General features: G+C 44.0%; 1 protein-coding gene across 1 annotated transcript in view; it reads left to right on the plus strand.

Annotated features, from left to right (window-relative positions):
• Window positions 1-20,914, plus strand: part of MAPKAP1 (MAPK associated protein 1) — a gene marked incomplete at both ends in the record, with an annotated part of 175,553 nt that overhangs the window by 123,927 nt on the left and 30,712 nt on the right. Inside the window, 1 exon segment of the mRNA XM_084237317.1 lies at window positions 8,319-8,459. Within this exon segment, the coding sequence (XP_084093443.1) occupies window positions 8,319-8,459 (141 nt within the window).

The following is a 20,914-nucleotide window of genomic DNA, read 5'->3' on the forward strand; positions in this document are numbered from 1 at the left end:
AGCGGTTGTGCAGTGACTTTTAGAGAGAACTTAGGGTTTGACTTAGGGTTTGGCTGAGCATCTTTATAGGGATTTCTTCTTGGTAGTTTCTTGGGGTTCCCCACCTACCACCTCATAATACTATAAAGGAGAAGGCAGGGAAGGAAACTACAGCCAGTGGATGAGCGTCTGCTTATCCTGGTGTGTTTCCAGATCTTCATAGTGGGGCTTATTTACAGTGGGCGGATTCCTCCTCCCGTAGACGTGCTCTGTGCCAGCCCTGGAGACTCCCTAGTGGCTCTGCTCAGTTTCTGGAGGCTTTGCCGTCTTCAGTTACAAATTACTAATCTCTCCAATTTCCTAAATACCAAGGCTTCAAGCCTCCTTTATTATACCACAGCAGCAGCAGTCTTTAACGCAAGATAAAATGTGATTGTACAAAGAAATGTTTCCAAATGGAAATGATTTGTGTTCGTGGTATATATTTTAAGCTGAGTTACTGCTAAAAGCCAGTGTCTGGCTTGGCTTTGGGGGTGCAAGGGCAGGAAGGAGTATTCATTGTAAGGAATTTTCCATATGGGTGAGAGTTTTTCAAGTAGCCATCGATGAGAGCTCCCTGCTTGCTGCATGCAAACAGAATTTAAATGAAACAAGTGTAGTCCCCAACATAAGACTCGGTGTCTCTGCCTCCTACTGACTGCGCAGGCCAGGCTGGTTCGCAGTGTGTGATGGGGAGAAGGGCTAGAGGTTTGGGCTACTGCGTGATTGACCTTGGGCAGCTCCTCTTCTTGACCCTCATTTCCACATGTACCAAGTGATGCTAATCCCTACCTTGCAGGGCTGTTACGAGCATCACACTATTGAAACAAGTAAATGGGAGCACGCAGGTTACAAGCACATGGTAAGGTGCAGTGCACTGTGTGAGCGGTGGCCATCCCAGTCTGTCTGTGTGCCTGAGGCAGACGATGGGCGACTGCACCCAGACACCACGGTTCATCTGCGCATGTGTGGCTTTTCCCTCCCAGTTACTATTTTCCCTCTACCCTCTTAACTCCCACAAGCCCTTTGGAGCCGATGGCCAGCACTGGGGTAGGTGATGCCTGGGACAGAAAGCAGCGCTGACCTACCCTGAAGAAACGTGTGCCCCGTCCACACATGCTTCTTCAGTCTCGAGTGCCTGGATTGCATAGTGTGGGCCGAGAAACTCCACATGAATTGCATTTCTCACTCCCCACCTTTCTTGAATATTCCCCCCTTTTCATTTTATCATTAGGTAGTAATTAGTATTCAAGGGAAATTGGTCTTAATATATTAAAATTGGTTAAGTGCATTTAGACCTGTACCACAGCCAATGTCTTATTGGAAAATGTAATTGGGGACTCTGTGTATGTAATTAATTGAATTACAATTAAGAACTTTCATTAAGCGATACACTGGTACATTAGAGCAGTAAGGAAACATGTTTGACGAGCCACAAAGCCTGGATGGGCTCTAAGTGAGGGCACAGGGATTTGCATCCCTCTGGTAACTCCTGGCCCCAGAATCTGCCCTGCAGCTCCTGGCTAATGGTTGGTAATGCATCAGGTGACATTTCTGCTGTGACTCCCCTGGTGGGAGGTGGGGCTCTTCCAGCTTGTCTGCCCTCATTCTCTGACTCTGGAATCAGAGAGCGAACGAGACATGCCTCAGTGTTGATCCAGTGTTACAGTTCTTCGGTAGATTGCCATGGAAATCGTGGACAATACCCCAGCACCTCAGAAGACCTCGTTACTTTTTGTGGGTTTTGAACAGCGGCAGACACATTGGAGAAAGAGAAAGTGATGGGAATTCTGTTATCACTCTCGTTTCCCAACAAACCTGTGAGGAACTGATGATCCAGACCCTTGAATGGCCCAGCTTCATCCTTAAGGGATGGCTGACTTCATGCTGTGCACAGACCTGTTCATTCACCCCCTCAATTCACATTAATGGCATCCTGCTCTGAGCCAGACCTTATATTGCAGGTGCCAGGGCAGTGGCAGGGACCCCCTGCATCATGGAGCCCACGGTTATGGAAATGCTACAGAGGCAGAGGTCTGGCATTGGTAAGAGAAAGAGAACTCTTCCTTGAGGAGAATAAGGAGAACTTAATCAGATAATGAGTAGAATGAGAATGGTCCAGGGCAAAGGACTACTGGCTTAAGGCCTGGAGAAGGAGCTGGGCATGCTGGGAATAAGCGAATGGCGATGGTGTGGCGGGAGAGGAGCTAAGGAAGAGCGTGGAGACAGGAGGCTGAGGGTAGGCAGCGTCAGTGCAGAGCCCACAGCCCCCCTTCTATGATCTGCTCTTTTTGGAAATCCTACAAACCTGAAACCATTTCTTTCTGATCACCTCATAAAACAAGATTACCCTGATTTATGGAGGGTCTGAAATCTCCCTGTGGAAAGGCTCTGGCTCAAAGAGTTTAATCAATTAGGCACTGACAGCAAGGGTTCCTGCCCTGGTTGCAGTGTGGCAGAGTCAATGAAGGGTATATCCTACTGTGTGAAGAGAGTACTACGTGTGTGTGTGTGTGTGTGTGTAATACCTATTGATTATTTTTTAGAGACCAGCAAAAATGTCTAGTAGCCAAAAGGAAGTATTTAATAGAAGAGAAGTTTGGGGCTTATGAGACTTTGGGGACTTAAAAGGCCTTTAGGAAAAAAAAATGTGATGGATATAGAAAACTAAGAGAGTTTATCTCCATGACTCACATGTGCATCCAGCTTTGATTCTCATCTAAGGAGTTTTACCCCTGATTCTCTCTTTTGGCAAGGCCAGACATGATATGTTCTCCTCAAATACCATATGGGCTATGGATGTGTACATTCCCTGCCCATCTAAGGAATTTTTTTAATTCATTTATTTTAATTTTATTTTTTAAAGATTTATTTATGCATATAAGAACTGGGGTACAGGCCAGAGGTGTGGGGGTGAGAGGGCTCATCAGAGACAGAGTGGGGAACAGAACAGGCGGATTGACTGAAATATACCGCTGAGGGGAGCAGCAGGCGAGACAGGAGAGGTCTGCTGCGCCATGTGGGTAGCTCCCTGAGTACTGTTTTATATTTTTGCAAATTTCTGTAATGTCTGGTTTTATAGAAGACACCTGGATGTTTGTATCTACTTCTGCATTCGGTCTGTTGCAATACGTTGTTTTGACTGAAATACACGAAGAAAGTTTGGCCCAAGTTATGTTATTGCAATAGCCTGTTCAAATAATTCCGGATATTTTCATAACTATGCCAAAACTTAAGTGATAATTTCTTTAAGGCTAGTTGCAATGTGGAATCAAAACTCTATGTATGAACTTCTTTTACTCTGTGTGCTTGTAAGATAATAGGCATGAAAAGGGCAGTTGTATTACAATGACTATAAAAACGACAGTAAGAACCTCCAAGGGTCCCCTGATGGTCCAGACTGAGGTTAGGGAACCACTGATTTAGAATCTGCAGTTAGCCATGCAGTCTCTCTCCTTGCAGGAATAGGGTGAGGTGGGTGGGGAAGCAGGACTGCAGAAGGGACATGGCCTGCAGTAGACTCTTGGGCAAGGTTTTGACCTTCTCTTCACCCTTAGTGTCAGAGTTCAGGCTTGAATTCATATCTCCAAACTCTGGTTCTGGTGCTTTCCTGTGTTATTCCCAGCCCTTGATATTCCCTTGTTATTCCCAGCACCTGCTGCAGGCCCTAAGTCCACCCGCCTCCTCCTCCACATCCTGTCTGCTTCTCCCTCCCTTCTGGCCTGGCCTGGTTCTGCCATTAAGATAGGTCCCACTGAGAGGAGAAAGCAAACATTGTACAAAAATGAACAATGATGTAAAATATATATAGATAAATAAATCATTTAAAAAATTAAATTACCAATTCTAACAAAAATCTTAAGATAAAAAAAAAAAAAAGACAGGTCCCGTTTCTTGCTTCCTCCTGCTTCATTCCTTCCTCCAGGCAGTTAAATGCCTTCCTTTCTTGAATTTTCTGCTCTTTCCTCAAATCTTTGCTCATTGTGAATGTGCTCTCTGTCATCCTACAGAGCCTGTTGTCAGTCCATTTGAGCTCTGGTGCGCAAGTCACTATTACGCCCCACCCCAAAATTTGATCTATCACAATACATCTTTGAGTTATTGCAGCTCTAGCGTTTTGACACGATACATTATGGTAATCCATGGCACATAGAGACATTAACACTCCCGACTTTGACAAAATACATTGTGAAGTCTTTGAAGGCACCATTACAATTTATCTTGTCATTCATGAGGAGACCCAGTTCAGCATTTATATAGATGAACACAGTGTGGCTTTTCTTTCCTATAATTGCTTGTGACCTTTTTAATTGGTAATTTAACAAAATACCAAAGGGTTATATTTCAATTAAATTAACAGTTTGGGGAGTGGCATTTTTTAAGTATGTTTATTTTTAAGACATTTTGGGTTCTGACTACCTTTTCCTTTGAGTAGATAAAAATGTCTTCTCTTAATATAAGTGGGATTTTAATGTCAAATTAATAATGTAATAATTTTAATATGCAAATGCTACATGCAAGCATCTTTCATATGCAGTTGGGTTCTCCCCTTTCCAGAAGGACACAAACACTACATGAAACTTGGAGCTTTCCTGGTCTAAAAAAATGCTTTTGGTATAATGCTGTGCTTCAGATATTTGTCTTTAGATCAAAATGCCTGTTGCATGCACTGTTTACTGGCCAGTCTCTGTGTCTCTGTCTTATCCTATTTTCTTTATATCCTGTAGTGAGTTTGTAAGCTCCAGAAGACCAGGTACCCCACCTTAGCCTCACCCTGTCCTCCATTCTAGCTTAGCATCCTGTTGCAGGTTGTGTGGTTAACTGATAGGGACACACAGACATACCCCCTCAGAGCAGAAGCATTCCTGACCTTGCTTTGGGAACAGGCACTGGAACTCCAAGGCCAGACAACCTGCCTTGGGGTGAGCAATAGGGACTGGAGGCGAGTGCAGTACTGCTCCTTTCTCCCCTACTCCACCAGGTGCTGTTACCCTTCTGGGTAACATGTCAGCGGGGGCAAGGCTCAGAACTCACCCAAATATCAGGGACTCAACTGGGATATGAATTTACACTGTCAGAGAGTAGAAGGTCAATGCAAGAAGCATTAGTGTGTTGAGCCAGCTCCAGCTATATAAGTCTTGAACAGAATTAATATAAGGGAATTGACAAGCCTCGCTGGTTATTCCATAGCTTTAAGACCTCTACTAAAATCCTATCATCTCATCTGCCCATTATTAACATTTCAGCAAAATATAAAGTTTTCATTAATCTCCCACAGCAAATTTAGGAGTGAAAACTGGCACTTGTTTGAGCTTTTAGGACTACATTAGCTGGTGTATTAAACAAAATATGTCATTCTTCAGTAGCTTCTGTAAGAAGCTAAATCAATTTCCAGCCATATTTATGCACCACTTTATCTAAAAGCATCTGAATTATCATTTACAGCTAAGATGCTTTATTAGCAGCTGGCATTGAAATTGCCCAGTAAAAATTATATGTCACGTTATAGTAATTTTTAAATTGGTTTTAATCCAACATCATAAAATGTAGAACTCTTAAGTGTGAGGTTTTTCCTTTTTTTCTAATAATTGGCATTTTAGTATAATGAGGTGTTATCTCTCTCTAGATCAAATACCTGAATATTTAGAAAATACTAATTAGTAAAGAAAACAGAAGTTTTGACCTCAGTGGTACCTTACAGTAACATTTTCTCAGAAAAAAAAAATGACTTGAAATGATATTTAAAACTTGAAAGGATTTTAATATTTCACCAGAGTTCTCCACAATTCTCATATATATACAAATACTTCTAAAATAGAAATACATACGTTTTGCCAGTTCTGTTTCAGTAAGGTGTAAACAGATAGATAGATAGATGAAAGAGATTACTGGAAACTCTAAATTCTAGCTAGCTGCTCAATTTGTGGACATGGTCTAGGAGACATTGGTGACCATGATGGTGGCATCTCTGTCCAGAGGCACAAGAAACAGGGTCACCCACTGGCCCTTGCAGGCCTTAAGTGCAGGTCCGCTCTGTCCTAGTGAGCAGACAGATGTTGGTTAAGTCAGTCAACCTCTCTGAGCCTCGCTTCCCTGTGAACGTAGCACCTGCTGTTCATCCAGCAGATGCTTATTGAGCTCTAGCTTTATCCTGTGGTAGCATTAGCAGAGCCTGGGCTACAGTGTTGAGTCACTCTGCCTGTCCTCTTGCTATTTACAGCCTAATAGCAGAAACAGGTCAACGCCATCTGTGATAATCATTCTGAAGGAAAGTGCAGGGTGCGGTGATGGAGGAGATGAATTGCACTTGGGGGCCTAGGATCAGGGTCATTTTCTTGGAGTGTCGCTTGATGGGAGGAATAGGGATGAAGTGAAATGAGGACCAGGGTGACCTGGGCTGAGAAAGTTAAGTGCAGATGAGCTCAGGTGGGACTGAGATCACAGGTATTCAGTGAAGGGCCCACTAAGGGTGAGGCTACATCCCTGTTAGGGGGGAGGCAGGATTGTGGGCACTACAGCCATAGTGTTTGGAAGTTAAATGCACAATTCCTAATAAGTAAGTTCAGAAACCAACTTTGACTTAAAAGCTTGCTGTGTAAAGCAGGAACTCTGGATAGGAAAAGGGTGTAACTGTCAGGCTACCCGTTCTATAACAGAATTTTCCAGTTTGGTACATAAATCTGAGGTTTTCCACTCCTCCAGCTCTATTTTACTTGTCACTTCTCGCACATACCTTCTTCTGAGGGGTTCTCCCTGGGCTTTCCTGTGTTCATTTCCAGGGGTTCCACACGGGCTTTTGGTCCCCTGCCTGGTTGGCCTCTGCTAGTTCAGTACTCCCTGCTGATGAATGCCTCCAGCAGCTCCACTTTCAGAAGACCACATTTCAAACCCTGGAAAGATTGGAGAGGATAATTTAGTTTCCTTAGTATGACCTTAGGTGTGTGACTTGGTCTTCTCAAGCCTCGGAGTCCTCAGGTGTGTAATGGAAAATTATAGGGCCTGCTGGGTTGTCATAGACTTACATGCGTGTATAAAGGACTTGGCATCCAGCCTGATGTGTGGCAGCACTCATGTAGGGTAGCTGCTATTATTTACTTAGCAAAACCTAGAGCACGCCAGTGTCCTGCACTGCTTGCAGAAGAAGATAGAGAAGAAAGAAACTTTTCTGAGCCTCCCAAAGCTTCCAGAGTGGGATGAAGCAAGCTCTCAGCAATTCTAGCACAGGACTGATATAACAGAGGATGAGAGTAGTCATGATGCTCTTCGCTAAGCATGTTATGTGTTAGAGTCTTTAAATACCCTTTAACATTCTGCAGATGACAAAAACTAGGGTTCAGAGAGAAACTCACTTGCCCAAGATCACACAGCAAGCTTCAGGCAGAGACCAGGGCAGCTGGCTGCAGAGTCTGCTGTGGCATTCAGGAGGATATGGCGTCTCAGCTAGTCTGGCTGGGGTTTTGACAGGTCAGCAAAGGGAAGAAGGGGTTCTCTTCCAGCCTTACTCTGAGTAAGGATACCACATGAGCAAAGGCCCCGAAGTAGAAAATCCCCAACCTGTATGCAATCCGAGCACTTGGGGAGGAGCTGAGAAGAAGGTATGTGTGAGAAGTGACAAGTAAAATAGAAAAATTCTACTTCAGCCAGATTATAGAGAGAGTAAAAAAAAAAAGTGTGCCTCATTCAGGAATTCCAGCGAAGCCAGGGAAGTTTTGAGAACTAGTCTTATTTGTTCCTACTCTCACATTTTAGAGTACTTGGCTTGCACAAAACTCTCACTAAATACTTGGTAGGTGAATAATCAAAGCTTTCAAAGGATGAATCAAAGTCCTGATTGACTGGATTGATGCCTGGATTGCAGAGGAAGCCTGGTGGGCACCAGCGTGAACCAGTGGCATCTTGAAAAAGACAAGGATTCTTCAAGGATCATGGATTAATTTTACAATCAGGAAAATCATTACTAGAAAAAGAAACAAGATGTGTGACCACCCACACTTTTGTGATTTTGGCTTACTGTTATGGAGCCTGAGCTGCTGGCAAGCAGGAGTTTTTCTGTCCTTCTGTATTGCACTGTCCAGCCAAAGGCCTGCCATAAGATCGGCAGTGTTTGTGGAATTAATTGTTGAAAGATTAATATGTTACCACTCTGTTTACTGGAATGGCATTATTAAGTCATCGCTCAGTCTTTTCTTCTCCAAATTAAATAGCCCATATTATTTTAATTTATCCCAAAGCATTTTAAGCAGACACCATTTGCCAAGCCTCATGTATCTTTATGTGTTAAGTTGCTTTTTCCTCCACAGGTTCAAGGGCAGACGGGGTTTTTGAGGAGGACTCACAAATCGACATAGCTACAGTACAAGATATGCTGAGCAGCCACCATTACAAGTCATTCAAAGTCAGCATGATCCACAGACTCCGATTCACAACCGACGTGCAGTTAGGTAAGTGCGTGAGTGGGTGATGACCCAAACCCTTCGTGGCAATGGTCAGCGTAGAATTAGGGGAGGAAACAACACACGACTTCTGTGTGATCTGAATGACTAACGGTAATTTGTTTTCAGAGAAAATGTTTAAACGATGAAATTTTAAGTACCTCCTTTTTCCCACCTGAGTGCTGTCTTGTCTTTTTTATGAAGCAGAAGATTAGAAATAGAACTTGAGACTCTTTTCAAACTGATTGACTTCTGTGAAGTTCCATAATTCTTTTCATTCTGTAATTCTCTTTCATGCCCCCCTTAGAATTGCTTTGTAACATTGCCACTTGCTTTTTCCTACTCAGTGAATTCATTGCTTATTCACTCATGCCTTTCTTCAGGAAGCTTTTTAATGATCTCATAAGTTATATTTGGATCCTCAGATAATCTGGAACTTTCAACTAATGGTTGGGGTTAATTCGTTTCAATTAAGTGCTCACTATCTGTTTTGACTTAATCCCAACAGGAGTAGAAAAAGTGTTGCAGTGGCCAACGTAATAGCAATATTTCCTCCTCCTCCTCCTCATCATGGCTGTCATGTATTGGTATCTGCTGTGTATTAGGCACTGAGCTAAGAGTTTACATGCACTGCGTAATTATAGAGGCAGCTAATTTTACTGTCCCCATCTTACAGAGAGGTAAATGAGGTGCAGAGAGGTGAAGTCTCATGTCCAAGCTCACACAGCAGGCAGGTGATGGTTTCAGGAGCAGAACCATGGTCTGGGCAACTCAAGTGCACCTGCTCCCTCAGAAAGAGCGGGTGTGTGGGGCGAAGGAGGAGTAGTTCGGAACCAGGCTTACTCAGTCAAGGCAGTGGAAGATGCCCTGTTTTTGCCTCTGCTACACTGCCCCTTCCCTGGCCTCATTTATTTCATGTGAGTGAAAAGAATATTTGAATTCTAACTCTAAGCCCCACAGATGTTTTTTATTTGTCTCATTTTTCTAAAGTTAGCATTAGTATGACTAATTTGTAATAAGTCTCAAAAATCTCAAATATTCCTTCCCAAGTTGATCAATGGCGCTTGAAATATGCTGACACTGCAGAGATTAAGAGACGAGCGTGGCAATCACCGGGGGTTTAAATCATGACTCTATCCATAGCCAGCCACATGAGACCAGTGTCTTCCTCTCAGCTCTGAGCCTCAGTTCTGTTCTGGCTTGATGGGAATAGCCTCCTGACTTGTGGGGAGCAAGTCAGGCATGCCACATAAAGCACATAGCTCAGGGCCTGGTGGCTGGGATGCTGTGTAAGCAGAAGCTGCTAGTGGAGCTGCCCAGGAGAGCCTGAAATGCAGGCTTAGGACTGAGTGGCCTGGACTCAAACCCCACTTATTCGTTAATCAGCTGCAGCACCAGAGACAGAGCCTCCGTTTGTGTGTGTGTGTGTGTTTTTGTTTTTTTTTTAGATTTTTTTTTTATGCATACAAGACCTGTGGTACAGGCCAGAGGTGCAAGGGGTGAGAGGATTCACCAGAGACAGAGTGGGGAACAGAACAGGTGGATCTAATGAAATAAACTGCTGAGGGGAGCAGTGGGCAAGACAGGAGAGGTCTGCTGTGCCATGTGGGTAGCTTTCTGGCCGGCCAGAGATCAAACTCGTGCTGCAGAAGCTGTGGACAGCTTCACAGTGCTGTGTTCAACCCCTTGCACCACCAGGGAGGCCCAGAGCCCCTGTTTTTTAATTGTAAAGTGAGATAATAATTCCTGTTACACAGGTGAAGCGTCACAGCATACGCAGAATACTTAGAAAGGCACCTGGCACATAGCAAGGGATCACTGAGCACCAGCTGCTAACATGCTGGTGACTCTTCACAAACTAAGTAGGTGACTTGAATCAGTGTTGATTCTTAAAACAAAGTTATTCAGTAATGTTCTTCCTGGGGATGCTTTCCATGGTATCTCTCAAAAGAAATAAAAGTAGTCGGCTGCTCAAAATGAAGTCAGTCACAAAAAGAATAGGGTTATATTTACCCAATCATTACAGCATGACTAACTTATAAAATGTTCAAAAATACAGGAAAATATTTACCATGGAAGAAGCAATGATTGTGGTGATCTTGGGGGTGAGGCCGTACTGACCAGAGTGTGGTCTGGGATTCTGGTCTGATTCTGTTCCTTGACCTGGGTGCTGATTACATTGAATATATACATACTTTGTTGAAAAGTCAAGTAACATATCCTCTTACACTTGTGCACTCTGTGTATTTTCAGTGAACAGTTGCTAAAATAAGAATGTTGCTCGGATGTCCAGTTTGTCTGCTGCAGTACTTTCTGTAACAGAGGGTCTGCTTTTTAAGAGTCTAGTTTTAAGAAGCCCAATTCAGTAGCCCGATGTGGCTAAACCAGAGGACCCCCAGGTAGAAGGTGGGGATTTTCCCAGGTGAGCATCAGAAAATCCATCCTGCTTGTTCCCCTAGATGAAAAGCAACACGTCAGTAAGAGAACCACGAAGGGTCATCGGACTCTGACCTGCATGTTCATTCAAAAGAAAAAGCTCACAGAGGAATCTGTGGAAAGATGCGCTATAGGCAGGACTGGGTTCAAGTCCCAGCTTTGGCACTTGCCTGTAGTGTCACCTTAGACAAGTCCCTTCCCTTTCTTTCACTTATTTTTTTTCATGTATAAATGGGAATTATGTTTACTTTCACAATTGTATCATAGTGTCTGGCTCATAGAAGCTGTATTTTGAATGGTAACTTATGTTATCTTTGTCATTATTATTTATTTTGCCTCTTGTTTTCCCTCTAGTCTACCATCTTGAAAGTAACCAGATCACTCAGATGAGATACTGGCTCTATTGACAAAGTTTCACTTGTAGCCACAGTAGAGATTTGTCAGGTAGAAATGGATGGTGACAGTGATGAAGGTATCTCTCCCCAGAGCAGTGTTCCTCAGAAGGGAGGTGTCTGGAGGGTCCCAGTTACCTCTGGATGCTGCCAGTGACACACATGGTGCCCTCTGGTGGAGAGTCCCAGCTCTGAGGCACTTCTCAAACAGTTGGATATTGTCAGAACATTTATTCCTATTAAGAATCTAAATCAGTCTTTAGCGTTTTAAGCAGAAACCTTGTTAATTAGTCATGTGTGAATTGTGTGACGGTCAAAAACCTGCACCCAGGAGTGCCATGTCAAGCAGTGAGTAAGTAGCTCATTCCCTAGTACATGTAGACGAGTTCCCATTTGTAACTTAAGACCCTCTACCCATCCTTGCAAAGCAGGTAACACTCTTTTACAAAGCAGTAACAAAAATCTGCACAGAGCCATCCAGAAATTCTTTCTGAAACAATCTCCCACAAAGGGTAGGGCAGCGAGCATTCGGCTTTATGAGCATTCAGCTGAGCAGCTGGATTCTGAGATCAGTAAATAATTTATTTTATTTCAGCTGACTAGCCAGGTGCTTGAGATCTTTTCTGACACTGATGGATGATCTCCCCTACTTGTCCGTCCTGTGTCAGTCAGGGCAGAGATTTCACTTGCCCCCTGTGGCAAGTTCTTCTAAGTGGGAAGTGTCTGTGGGTGGCATTTACCCAGAGCCCTGCTGATTCCACAAAACCGCCCATCCACTCTGAGACAGTGGCACGTCAGAGCAGGCCGAGGAGGCGCCGCCTACCCAGGCTCACAGCTGCTTGTCTGCGGATGGAGTCACCGTGGCCAGTGCTCCAGTTTTACCATCTGCTATTTGTTTCTGAGACAGTCAGGGAATAGAGACTCGAACTTTGATGTGCAACCCACACTTAAACCTCTTTTCCACCAGACTTTTCTGTGATCAGAACACTTTTATAGACTCCATTGAGGAAACCGATAGCCAAGACCTCTTCTTTTGAAGTAATACTAACAAGATGAGTTTACGTTTTAGAAGCAGTTTTATTTCTTCAGGCTCTTGCTATGTACCAACACTTTGCTGATTATGCTTTTACATGCATTGGCTCCTGTAATCACAGCACTATTATTAGCTAATACTGATATTATCTCCATTTTTTGTGTGAAGAACCTGGGGTAGAGAGGAAAATCTAGTGTGTGATGAAGCCAGGATCAGAATCTAACACTGTCTGAGGTTGAGTTCTGTGACACTTCACTATAGCATACCTTGCGTGCCAATCATCATTGCACCGTACTCTCTCACTCTGTAATAATTTAAAGCAGACAGTGAACTTTTACCCCTATTAAAAACTTTTTTAATCCACACACTACATTGATGTTGTTATTCCCATTTCATGACTGAGAAAACTGAGGCTTGGAGGAGTTCATGAAGTCATAAGATATATGCAAAGCACTTAGTGTTTACTGGCACAGAGCTATTATTTAATAAGAGAAAACACTTTCCCTCCCCCTCAGCCATCAGGATATACAGTGGGATATCCAGTCCCTGTAGCAGAACTGGACTGAAACCTGATCTCATATGCCAAACCCAATCCATCATGCCACAGATGCCCCAGTCATTAATAATTTGCCTTCACAAAGGAACTGATTGTTTCTGGTTGGCCAGCTCCAAAAATTCCACACTTCTTCACTTTCCTCCCTATCCCAAAATGTGGAGACCAGTGTCTGTAGCATGTGCGCTGCTGTTCCATCCTCTGTTCGTGAGGTTACAGCCTGCACACCTGGCCTCTGGGCCCAGATTGACTTCACAATCCTTTCCAGCGCAGCCCTATAAGTAACCCTAGAAGTGAAGTTGAATCTTAAGTTGAAATCTATTTGCCATCCCTGCTCTACCAGACAAAGCGGTGATACCTCGCCATCCTTGTGCTTCTCGCAGACGTGTTTGGACTATCCCCCTCTTGTCTGTTTCACCTCTCTGTAGCTGCTGGTACGTACAGACCTTTTTGCTTAAGCTTATGTCATCCAAACTGAGCTTATTTCCAGTCACCTGATCTCCCGATGCCTGACCCTGTGTATGTGACCATAGATCAGGTACTCAGACCCAGGGCTACTATCAAATATGCCAAAGCTGGCAGGGTGTGTTGGGTTTGAGATACATCAAAACTAAAAAGGTCAGTGAGATAGTGGATGCCAGCCCTGATCTAGGAATCCCATGGTTTACTATCAATAAGACTTTATTGACTGACTGGCAAAAGCTGAATTATGATGCACCAGCCAAGTGGCTACCCCAGAGCCCATGTAAAAAGCAAGGCAGAGAGGGCCAAGACATTGCACCGTGTGCCCCTTATTAAAGTACCTTAAAGCACTGGTTCTGACCCTGACCATGTATCAGAATTGCTGTCCAGACCTGCTGGCTCAGAATCTCCCCTTAATTACAGGGTTTAGGGAACGCCCCCTTCCCCCCCCCCCCGCCACCCCACTGTATTCAAAGGACTTTCTCGGCCCTCATCTGACACAGGGTCTCAACTGTGCCACTTGTGCTAACTTGATTCCTTCACCTTGTAATTGTCAATATAGACTATCCCCCTGTCACTGAAGAAGTAAGTTACTACATACATAACATGCATGAATTCCATCTGTGTCATAACTGCAAATATAATCTAACATAATTCTGTATAAGAAATGCAGATTCTGTATAGGATTTACAGATAAAGACTATATTATAAAATAACCTCTACTGAAAGGTTTCATAGTTGCTTCCATTATCTCTTCATAAAACAATCCACATGTATAATCATAACACTTGTGATCATAATAGTCATTTATCAAAACGATCAAGTAGAATACCACATATGTTAGAGAAGGCAAAGAGGTTTCATCTCATCAAACGACTCCAATCAAGTTTGTAATGGCTGCCCAGAGCTTTATGCTGAGGCAGCATGTCGAGCTGCATCCGAGGGCAACATAAAGAAACTCTGTGATTGATTAAAAATGTCTGTCCTGAGCCTGAGTATGATGAGAGGCAGCATATTTGCCATCCATTGTCTTTCCTGGTTTACCTGTCCTAGTGTGGTTATTCTTTAACCTCCTAGTCGATACCTACAAGCCAGCACTCAAGGAAGACTTTATTACTGCGTTATTTCTTAATATGCAATGTGCATATTTAAGAAGCACAGTAACAAAACAAGACTGAGTGACAGCAAACAGCTATAGCCTGGACTTGCTTACTCCTCAGGCTCACTCACGCTAAAAGTAGTTCTCTGTGGCTGTGTGACTGAAGTATTCGCCCCTTTTATTTTCTGAAGGGCACTTACAGAATATAGTTCCAGTAAGTGCATAGTCTGGACATGCATGTTCTTAGGAAGTAGATGTGTCTTTCTTCCAGATTTCTGTTCCATTTTCTTACTGAGTGTTAAGAAAAGTATTGAAAGAGACTAAGGTGATTATGAGGAAACACTAAAGTCCTTGGGTAATTTGAAGAAGGCAATTCTAGTATTAAATGATTGTTCTGTCCCGATTATAACAACATTTCTGGACCAAAATATGCAGTTAAGTTTAATGAATACTAACAAGCTTGTGATATGGCAGGACAAATATTATCAGAACTTCCTCCAGAAGATTCCTTTACTGCCGTAGTGCTTAATGCAGTGCTGGAGTTGAGGGAAAATCCCCTGGCAGGGAATATCAAAGGTCTTGGGGATTTTTTTTTAACTATGATTTTCTGCTCCTGAACCTACCCTTTTGAAAATTCCTGTTGCGTAATCCAGCATTGCCAATGATAATTTGTTCCTCAGGAAGAGTTGAGAATTGGAAAAAGTTGAGAACCACCAACATAATGGAATTGGAACATGATGTGTGTGTTCATCAGGATTCTGCATTCTTTATATCACATACTCATCCTTTGCACTGGTGCTCCGGCAGCATGCAGGGTCTGAACACAGGGGAGATCTGACTCTCCCCCTACTCTGCAAGTGATACTATAAATTCTTTTAGGAGATGGCATTCCTGCTTCCTAACTGACTTAGTGAGCTCATCTGAGGTGCCTCTTTACCAGGAGAATATTTAGTTTGGGGATCTCACAGCCCCAGTACAGGATCTTTGTAACTGTTCTCTCTGTGAGAACACTTCGCCAGCATCAAGGATGGGTATGACGGGAGTGGGCCAGGTCTCATTCATTCAGCTGCACCCTTGTGCCGAGGACTGAGCTAAATATCACTCATGTGGCCTCATCCATGTGCAGGCCACCCCTTAGTTTGTACCTCAAGGACAGTGGTCTAGTCAAGTACACCCATATTTGCCACTGAGGCCCTAACAAACCACACATTGGAACTGGCAGCTGAGGTGCCCAGATGGTGTTAGCCCCTTGAATGTAGCCATTGATTCTGCACTCCAGTACCCCATGTGGCCCCACTAAAGTAAGACTCTGGCAAGTCTAATTTTAGTTGTGACCCAAAGTACGATTTTGTCATCGCTTTGGAGACCCTAACATGTTGTTGGGAGCATGATTTTTGCCCCTATATAAGCATAATGCATAGTGAGACAAGAGAACTGGTCTGCTGCTGGCCTGGGTGTGTGGGGATGTGAATTATGGTCACAGCCCTGTCATTAAGACAAGTCATATCCCTGCCCTGAGCCTCAATTTCTTCATATGGAGAATGAAGCCCCAGACTAGGTGATCTCTGAGGTCTCATTAAGCCCAAACTGCCCATGTGTCTGATCCTGTGTGTAAATTCAGACAAGTTTCAAAGACTTCCCTGACTGCTCTGTGGCTGCTATCGATTGGCTGTGTAGATTCAGCAAAATCCACTCTGGCGAAGAGTTGTTCAGTGGCACTCCCAGGGGGCTTCTGCAGGCTTCGGAGTCTCTGGGTAACCTGAAGACAAGAGGATTGTAGAGTCATATAAAAAGCTACTCCCGGATTTAACAACAGTGAGGCTTTGGCAGTCTTCAATTCCAAGTTGTAGGAAATTGATGAATGAACCACAGCTCATGATGTCTGAACAAATAAACAATAACTCAGGAGATACACATAGCAAGAGATGTCAAATACCCTAATTTTTGCCAAAGTCACGTTCTAGCTTCCTAGAATGGCACCTGCAGGGAGCACCTTAGGAGAGGTTGTGGCTCCTGAGAGTCCAGCATGCCCCCTGGGAGAGCAGGAAACAGCTGTTGGCTTGAATGCCCACTCAATATGGTCGAATTGAACAGACCACAGCCAGCACTGCTGTCTCTGACATGCTGGCCCCACACAAGTGCATCCTTTCACCCTTCTGAGTTTCACCGTTAATAAGTGCAAACAGCCCTCATGATGTGCCAGGCACTCTTCTAAGTTTTCCACCTGCTATGCCATGCCACCTTTATGACTTCCCAGGAGCTGGTACCACTGTTACCATGTTTCACAATGGAGGACATGGAGTCTGGGATCTCTGAGGGAGAAGTAATTTTGCCCAAGATAACACTTAGGGGAACATGCCACAAACTGGCATTTCCAAATTATGACCCAGTGACTTGGTGGTAGGGGGTTCCCTAGCACAGACATCCCACAAGTCCAGCCTTCTTCCTGATGCTAAGTTGAGCTTCTGGGGTTGCAGGAAAGTTGCAGGGAAGAGGTACCCCTGGTGGCACTTGATGATGGGAGGCGAGTGTTAGGATTCATGGGATGAGGACCTTGGTCTCCCCAGCTAAATGGTCATTCTGGATTCCGGTGCTTCCAAGGCTTGGTATAGAGAATTCCCCTCACCCTGAGACTAGGGCCACGTGGGTTCCTCATTGACAGTCCTCCCCTGGCTCCCACAGTTCCCCAGTCCTTGCCCTCCTCACTGGGTCTGTGTCACATCCCTCACCCAGTGCCAACTCCAGCTATTAGTTATACTTGTGAGAAGTAATAATATGGGCCACTAGCTCTGTAATAAGCACTCTTCCAGGCACTTTGCCAGTCTTGCTTAATCCTTACAAGTCCATGAGGTAGACACTACCGTCATCACCATTTTAGAGCAACTTGCCCAAAGTCACACAGTTAGAAAGTAGAAAAGCTGAGATTTGACCTCAAAACTCTCCGACTCCAAGTCTCTACCCCTAACCTCTCTGCTCTGCTGCCTTAAAATATAAATATAAAATGGATTACGGATGCCCCCCTGGTAGAGGTGTGATCAGTATTCAATAAGCCAGCACAGGGCTGCCCCAAGTAGCTACTCAGCCTGTGTTAACAGAAGATGATATACAGAGTTAATTTCCTTTTATGAAAGTCTCCTGGTTTACTTAAAACAGACAAGGGTCTCTTTGTGATGACTCCAGAGCCTTGGACAAATAGCTTCCCTGGAGAGTGGTATATACATTAGAGTTGCGTTTTTGTTTATTTTGAGCTGTCTTGTTAAGGAAGGATTTATATGCTGGTGTTGATGTAGGACAGCAATCAGGCAGTGTTTTCTGCCTTTGACAGTTGGTGTGATAGTTTGCTTCCAGTGAAGTTTGACTCACTGTATCTGGAAGCTGTCAGAAGTGGGAGCATGAAAAGGTCATGACGGATGGCTGTGGATAAGTGGGCAGGGGAGGAGAGCTGGTAAAGGAGACAAATGGCCTCCCTTGTTTCTGGGGGATGGGGCTGACCCTGGCCACTACGGGCCAGCCCCCATGCTCTCTTCTTCGACAGCTGCCATAGCTGCTAGGGTGGAGTCTGCCCAGCACCCTGACAGGGTGACACCAGCATGGGTGGGATGCAGCTCAGCCCCTTGGGTCCTTGAGAAATGCTAGGTAGGAGATGTGGTCTTTGGTGTGGGGTCACTTTCATTATTATCAATTACAGAATTTGACATTACCCTTCATTTTAAAATTTGGAAATCGAACTGAATCCTGATGTCAAAAAAAAAAATGACAGCTTTTAAAAGTTTGTTTTTAATTTTGGTGAAATTTTTATATTGAAAAAATATAGAAAAGGAAAAGATGTAATTCCACTAAATCAGAATTGACCACAGAATGTTACCCATTTAGTCTCTTTTCTGTAAATATTTTTCATATCCTGAGACTTTTTCCAAGTCAGACCTTTTCTTATGTATAATTGTTCATGGCTGTGTTGTATTCCATCATGGTTGGATTAACTGCTTCTCTGTTGTTGGCCAGTTAAGTTGAAGAAATGTAAACTTAACAAAAGCCAGCTTCCTTTGTCTTCTTGGACTTATGTTTATAATTTGAATTATTTAAAAATAGTGCATAGGTGACACTGAGTGTCTGTGTCTTTTCCTTCAGTGGTCTTACACAAACATTTGAGCAAAGGAAATAAAAAACCATGAAGAATATTGATTGAATTTCATGCTCCAGTTTGCTGTGGGTGGACAAAAATAAATGTGCATTTATTGGCACATCTGAACACTTATTTGTTCCTTGGTGAAAGTTGGGAGAGGAGACTAAAAACTGGTTGGGTGGAGTTTGTTCGTCATGGTGTTTTCTTGACACAATTGAATGAGATGCTGCAGAGCAGAACACAGGACCACACCTGGAACCAGAGAGCTCAGGTGTGAAAATGGCTTTTCCACCTAAGAGCTCTCCAACCTCAGACACGCCCCTCTCCTGAGGCCTGTTGGGTGAAACAGCCAGCACCGTTCTTGCAGATTGGTAGTCCCTGAGAACAGATTCTAGAACCTAACTTCCTGATTTTCTTCAAATTACAGTGTTGCCATTTTTTAACTGTGTGATCTTAGGCAAATTACCTAACCTGTGTGTCAGTTTCCTCCTGTCTGCAATGGGGATATACCTAGTATCATCCGGTTGCTGTAGGATGTGAATCAATACACAGAATTTCTAGCTATGCTAGCACACAGCTGGTGCCAGTTATTGTTAGCAGTTGTTGTTACTACTATAGGTAGTATCTATTTGGTATCTATAATTAGCATTATACATGTAAGACTTAAAGTAATAAATGATTCTTGGTGCTGAGCCTGCTACTGCAAGAACTGCAGAGAGCCTCCTAGGGTTTCTCCTTCCCTCTTTTTCTGGGCCTTTGGCATTGAGGAATATGATTCACAGGGAGCACGGAGACCTCTTCTGTGCACTCTACCATCCCTGGGAGATGGTGCTGCCCCTGGCCCCCTGACCTGTCTACTCGCCTTACACTGGAGAAGTGGCTGTGCAAGTGGCTTGCAGCTGTGCACTGCTGGCCTCTCATGCTGAGTCCTCCCCAACCCCCACCTGACCTCCACAAGCTCCTGGTCTCTTCCCTTCTCCCATTTGGCCCACACCGTCATTTGCTAGTCCTGGTATTTTGCTTTTAACCTGCTTTGCCCCTTTCACACCCTTCTCTGTGACCAGGGCCCTTCTTTGCCCCTGGGCTGGACTGTGGCACAGCTTCTTCACTGCTTTCCTCCCCTCCAGTGCTGCTACCTCCTTCCAATCAGGAAGGAGACTTTGGACTCCCAGGCCAGGCACAGAAGAGGTCTCTGCTTGCTTCTAGTCTGGATTCTACAAACTGTCTCCAGCAGTGGGTCTGGGTATGCTGGGGAAAATGCGCTCTGACCCTGGGTGGCGTCAGGACTCCCTGGGCTGTCGCTTGGCCTGCAAGAGCAGTAGTGTCCTGTGTGACCCTGTGCCCTGCGTTAAGAAGCTTGAGACACACACACACCTCTCAAGCAGGGCGAGATTATTTAATGTACAAAAGAATTTTTCCCATTAGGAAAGATTCCCCTACAGGTTCCTTTAAATAGTGACTCCTCTAGGCAGGCGTGTGTTTTACAGATCATTAACTACCTGACTGAAAGCCTGCAGGGCAGAGAAACTTAAAACTAAAGTGTTCGGAGCCCCTGCCAATTACAGATCAATTCAAAATGAAGATAAAGTGTCTCTGGAACTAGAAGTCACTGGGAAAATGTGATTTGATTCAGGGGGGAAAAATCTGATTTACACACAACTTTTTTGGAACACGCCAGTTGTTTAGGTGGTATTCCACCTGCCCATCCGTCTTGAACCTAATGCTTTCATCCCCCACATCTTTATCCCCAGAGCCCAGACTCGGGGTTCCCTCCGTGAACACTGACTGCACGGTGACCCAGGAAAGGGCGTCATTGGGAAAGTGTTCTTGTGGCCGAGCAGAGCTTAGGCAATCGATGCTGAGATATGGCCCATAATGGATGAACTATACAGTAACAATTTGCAGATAAAAATAATAGAAGTTAAAGTGTACTTTACATGATAAAAGAAAGATGAAAGAGGACGAGAGTCTGTTACATCTGAGATGGTTACAAAAGTCCTGCTTTGTGAAGTAGGCTCTGTTGAAAAGATTGATGCAATGGGGAGTGACCTTGGCTTGGAGCAGGAGCTGGTGATGTATGTATGAGCGTCCCTCTGCTAAATGGACCCAGATTTGTAGCACTAATATACATGGGAGCCCAGAACCAAACTCAGTACGGCAATAAATCAACAGCCACTTTGGGTGTCATTTCTGGTTTATATTCCACTATTGTTCTATCACTTTAATTCATGTCACTATCATCTTTTCATCTGGAACAGTTTTATATAATTTTCCAGTGGAGTTACCTGACAAATCCTATCAAATTAACAAGGTACATTAACAGTATTGACTGACTACAGCTTCAGGAGTTGCAGGGCCGTAGAACA

The sequence above is a fragment of the Talpa europaea genome, assembly GCF_964194135.1.
Source record: "Talpa europaea genome assembly, chromosome: 7".
NCBI lineage: Eukaryota > Metazoa > Chordata > Mammalia > Eulipotyphla > Talpidae > Talpa > Talpa europaea.